This window comes from Rutidosis leptorrhynchoides, chromosome 7, assembly GCF_046630445.1.
Source record: "Rutidosis leptorrhynchoides isolate AG116_Rl617_1_P2 chromosome 7, CSIRO_AGI_Rlap_v1, whole genome shotgun sequence".
Taxonomy (NCBI): domain Eukaryota; kingdom Viridiplantae; phylum Streptophyta; class Magnoliopsida; order Asterales; family Asteraceae; genus Rutidosis; species Rutidosis leptorrhynchoides.
In genome coordinates, this window is record NC_092339.1 from 40,661,796 (window position 1) to 40,666,161 (window position 4,366).

Here is a 4,366-nt window from a genome sequence, read left to right on the forward strand (position 1 = left end):
TTCAAGTTTCTAAATTACCGTTTGTTGGTGAAGCATAGAATATAGTCCAATGGTTAATGTATGTAAAACGTTGATTTACCTAACTTGTCGATATCCAACATCAAAGTTATTTCCACTACACGTTCTTATTTTCTCATTAAACAAAATGAAAGGTAAGATAATTATCTCACTAAAACCACGAGGAAAAATATTGTAAAGCATGAATTGAAAATCAAATAGGAATCTCCACTAACCCTTGTCTAGTTCCCGTTAATTGACACTTTTGTTCTTTCTTGAAATTCACTTTACCAATTATTCCAAATACCGTTAAAAATGAACGATTTCTCAAATCAACATGGACCTCACAACAAAGACTCATAATCATACAATGTATCTGATAAATCAATCATTTGATATTATCTTTTAATTCCACCGATAAACATATTGAAACAAATACGTTCATGTAAAGTATTATCGTTTAATACTTTGTTAGTATTCTCAAGTTATAATATATACATATATAATCATATTCATTTATATAATAGTTCGTGAATCGTCTGAATTTGGTCGAGGTTAAATGAATGTATGAACACAGTTTAAAATCCTTGAGATTCAACTTAACAAATTTTGCTTATCGTGTCGGAATAATATAAAATAAAGTTTAAATTTGGTCGAAAATTTACAGGTTGTCACAACAAAGTCACTAACTATGCGCAAAACGGGCGCTTTTTAAAAAACGCTAAATGTTTGAGGTACTTTTCATACACGTTGATTTTGCGTTAAAATTTTAAAAGTCGACAATTCTATAGCGAAACCCGGAGATGCACATGTATTGTTAATTTAAAATAACATTTAAAACTTTCACGGATTATACTTTTTAGTTCGACTCGATTTGCGCTTCAGCGACATCATCGTTAGCCACGAAATAATTTTACAAACTAAACGCAATAAAATACATTGAAAAACGAACCTCCGTCGCGAAGCGAGGGTTCGTAAACTAGTTTACTCTGACAAACAAATATGGATGATGTTTTAAATTGTATAGAAGTAGATCGGAATGCAAAACAAAATGACTTGTAAAGTTTTAATCACATAAGTGATAGTCTAATTAAGTGATAGTCTAGTTAAACGATGTTTCAACAAAATTAGATAGTGTGTACCTAATTGATAGAGTGGTGATAAATTTAATAAATTTTTTAATAAATCCATTCAGAAGATTGTATTGTACTAATAAACAATGTGAGTGGATTTATCAAAAAGTTTACTGGATATATCATCACTCAATTGAATAACCTTTAGAAGGTACGTTAATTAATGATATCGTTCAACATGATCATAACTTAAATTCGAGTTATTCGTTGTATCTTATAATCCTAGTTATCAACAACAGCGTATAATATCGGTATAATATCACTAATATTTTAGTACGAATGATCTGGTAATAGTAAACAAATACCACTAGATAACCAACTTGTTGATTTATAAATTACTTTAGATGCCTATCATTCCTAACATCAAGTTGATTTATAGTACATAGTTTGGTATTGGTATAAATAAATACATAAATAAATAAATAAAATAATTATAACGTAATCACAATTTCACAATGATATATAAATTAAAAAGCTAAAGGTGACATATAATATTCCCACTTGCTGAATTATTGAGTCTATTTATTAAATTTATTAAACGTGTACACATATAAATATTAATAGAAAAAGAGATTAAAAATCAACAATATAAACTATTAATATTAACGATCGAAATTAACGTAAAAGAAATTATAAGACGTTTTTCATTATACACCGTTTTTTTTCGTCTTTTTTTCCAACGTATACGCACCGTTGAAAGGGCTATTTTTCTCAGTGAACCAAATCACATAAAACACGACAGAAGAAACTATATACGTGTGTTACCTTGATATTTGGACACGTCATAGTTAGCCTTATGATTCGTCAAAGGATGAGAGAGGGCCCACCGTAAGAGTTCGAAAAATGTTAGTTACAGCTACAGACACCTACGCACGTGGCTATTATCCCCAAACCTTCACAACCGACACGTGTCTATTAATTAACGCTCTATGTAGCTCCCAAAAAACGCTTGTTTTGCCGTTTGTTTTTGTTTCTTCTTTATCTTACGTGGCCATCTTTTTCCTCTTCCATACCTCCACGTGTCACTTACACCTTTATCCATAACCCAATTGCAAGGGCATTTTTGTCTTTGCAAATATAAAACCACATTAAAAATCTCTCCACTTTCTTCTCTCCTTTTAGCACCTAATACTTTTTCTCTCCGAAAAACAAGCTCTTTATCTAACTTCCCCGCCGGCGGAGATAAATCCGGCGAAATTTCCCGGCGAAATTTTGTAGATCTTACAAGATATTATTTTTTTTATTCCAGTTTTTTTCAAGATAGTTGTAGATTTGGATACCCTTTTGACGGAATAATCGTTAATGCTTGAAAAGATTCAAACTTTATGATGGATTTCTTGAAAAAGTTTACATGCGACGGTGGAAACGACGGCGGGGTGGCCGGAAATTATGTCAAACAAGAACCACTCGGTGAAGAAACCGTTGAGCTGAATTTAGGGTTGTCATTAAATGGTCAATTTGGGGTTAACAACAATTACGATAATAATAATAGGTTAATTCGTGCTTCTTCAATAGCTGAATTCTCATTCTTTCCATCTTCTTCGGTGACGGATCATGATCCGACGTCGTTGACGAGAACATGTTCTTTGCCGGTTGAGACGGCGGTTGAATGGCGGAAAAGGAAAGAGGAACAGTCGTTACGGCGGTCGGAAGCAAAAAGAAAGCGATTTGAAAAGATTGGAATAAGGAATTTAATGAATGGGAATGAGTTGTTGAGATCATCACCACCGTCTTCACTGTTACCACCACGGCCGGTGCCTTTGCCGGGACAGGTGTCAGTTGGATCTCCGGGAAGCGGTGTGTCTTCCGGGGTTTCGGATTTGGAAAGTCAACCTAGTTCAGGTATAAGATTCTTTATACTTTTGTTAGCTTTTTTATTTCTATATTGTGTTTAATATATTATTATTCGTGTGAGATTGATTTACCTAATTAAAGAATATTTAATCATTAATAGTATAAGATTATTAGCATCAATCAATTGTATAATATGTAAAGTTAATGTATATTTCCTGTTTTTTTTAAAAAAAAAATGTTAATGTATAAGTAATTATGCATGAGCAATTTAGTAAATCATTTTAAAAGTAAATATAAATATAAATACTATATATTCTTGATTCTTGAATGAATTTAAAAAAATAAAATGATTCAATTTTCATATTGAGAAATTCAAATATTATATTTGTATATATTGTATGCCTTTGCCATTTGGTTAGAAAAGCTAGTTTCTAGTGCTGTTATCATGTCTTAGTTCTTGTAAGTAATTTGATTTATATCTTTCTATGAATATAAAATTTCAATTTCAATTTCAATTATGAATGGTTGGTTCATGTAACAGAAAACAAAGACACAGAACCGAAAAACGCGCCAATTCAACCATCTGTGTCGCACAAGATCTCAAACTCAATGCCACATAGATCAAATTCTGTTTCTTCGGAACACGCTTCAATGAATTTTTCGATGCCGTCATCTCGGATCATTAAGGAGAACAGGTCAAAGAATGATACCTTAAAGATGATGCTATCCGATATGCCTTGTGTTTCGACTAAAGGAGATGGTGTTAATGGCAAGATTATAGAAGGGTTTTTGTATAGATATCGAAAAGGTGAAGAAGTAAGAATAGTATGTGTTTGTCATGGTAGTTTTTTAACTCCTGCAGAGTTTGTTAAACATGGTGGTGGTGGTGATGTTGAACATCCATTGAGACATATTGTCGTAGTACCGCCTTCTCTTTGATTGAAATCGACGTACCAAAATGGTTGTCGAGCTTATAATCAAATAAAGTTTGGTTCTTGTCATCATATATAGACATTGTAAAGAACAATTTTAAATCTTGATTGAAGTAGTCTCTTCTTCCTTTTTTTTTTCTTCTTTTTTCTTCTTTTTTCTTTTCGTGTTTGTCTAAAATTGTTCCATCTTTTGTAGTGTTTAAACTGGCTGATCTTTTGATTTGAGGCTGTGTAGTACATTTGTGCAAGTGACTAATACAAGTAGGTTGGTTGACGGGTTGAATCATATCTTTTTAGATGATGTTGACATAGCTGTTTCGGATCAACAATTTCGATCACTTTTAGCTTGAGTCAGAATTTCGACTGTTAAATGTATTATTGTATACAAATCACTTGCGTGGCATACAAATCATTAGTAAATAATGTTTGCTCTCGTGGGTTTGTTTGGTATATAAATCACTTGCCTTTCGATGGCGATGCACAGACCAAAGTCATCATTCTATTCTGACC

General features: G+C 32.2%; 1 protein-coding gene across 1 annotated transcript; it reads left to right on the plus strand.

Annotated features, from left to right (window-relative positions):
* Nucleotides 1-2,258: 2,258 nt before the first annotated feature.
* On the plus strand, nucleotides 2,259-4,146 carry LOC139857825 (ninja-family protein AFP3-like). Its single transcript, XM_071846663.1, has 2 exons — nucleotides 2,259-2,972; nucleotides 3,466-4,146. The coding sequence occupies exons 1-2, from the start codon at nucleotides 2,456-2,458 to the stop codon at nucleotides 3,861-3,863; spliced, it is 915 nt and encodes a 304-aa protein (XP_071702764.1). The 5' UTR covers nucleotides 2,259-2,455; the 3' UTR covers nucleotides 3,864-4,146.
* Nucleotides 4,147-4,366: the final 220 nt, after the last annotated feature.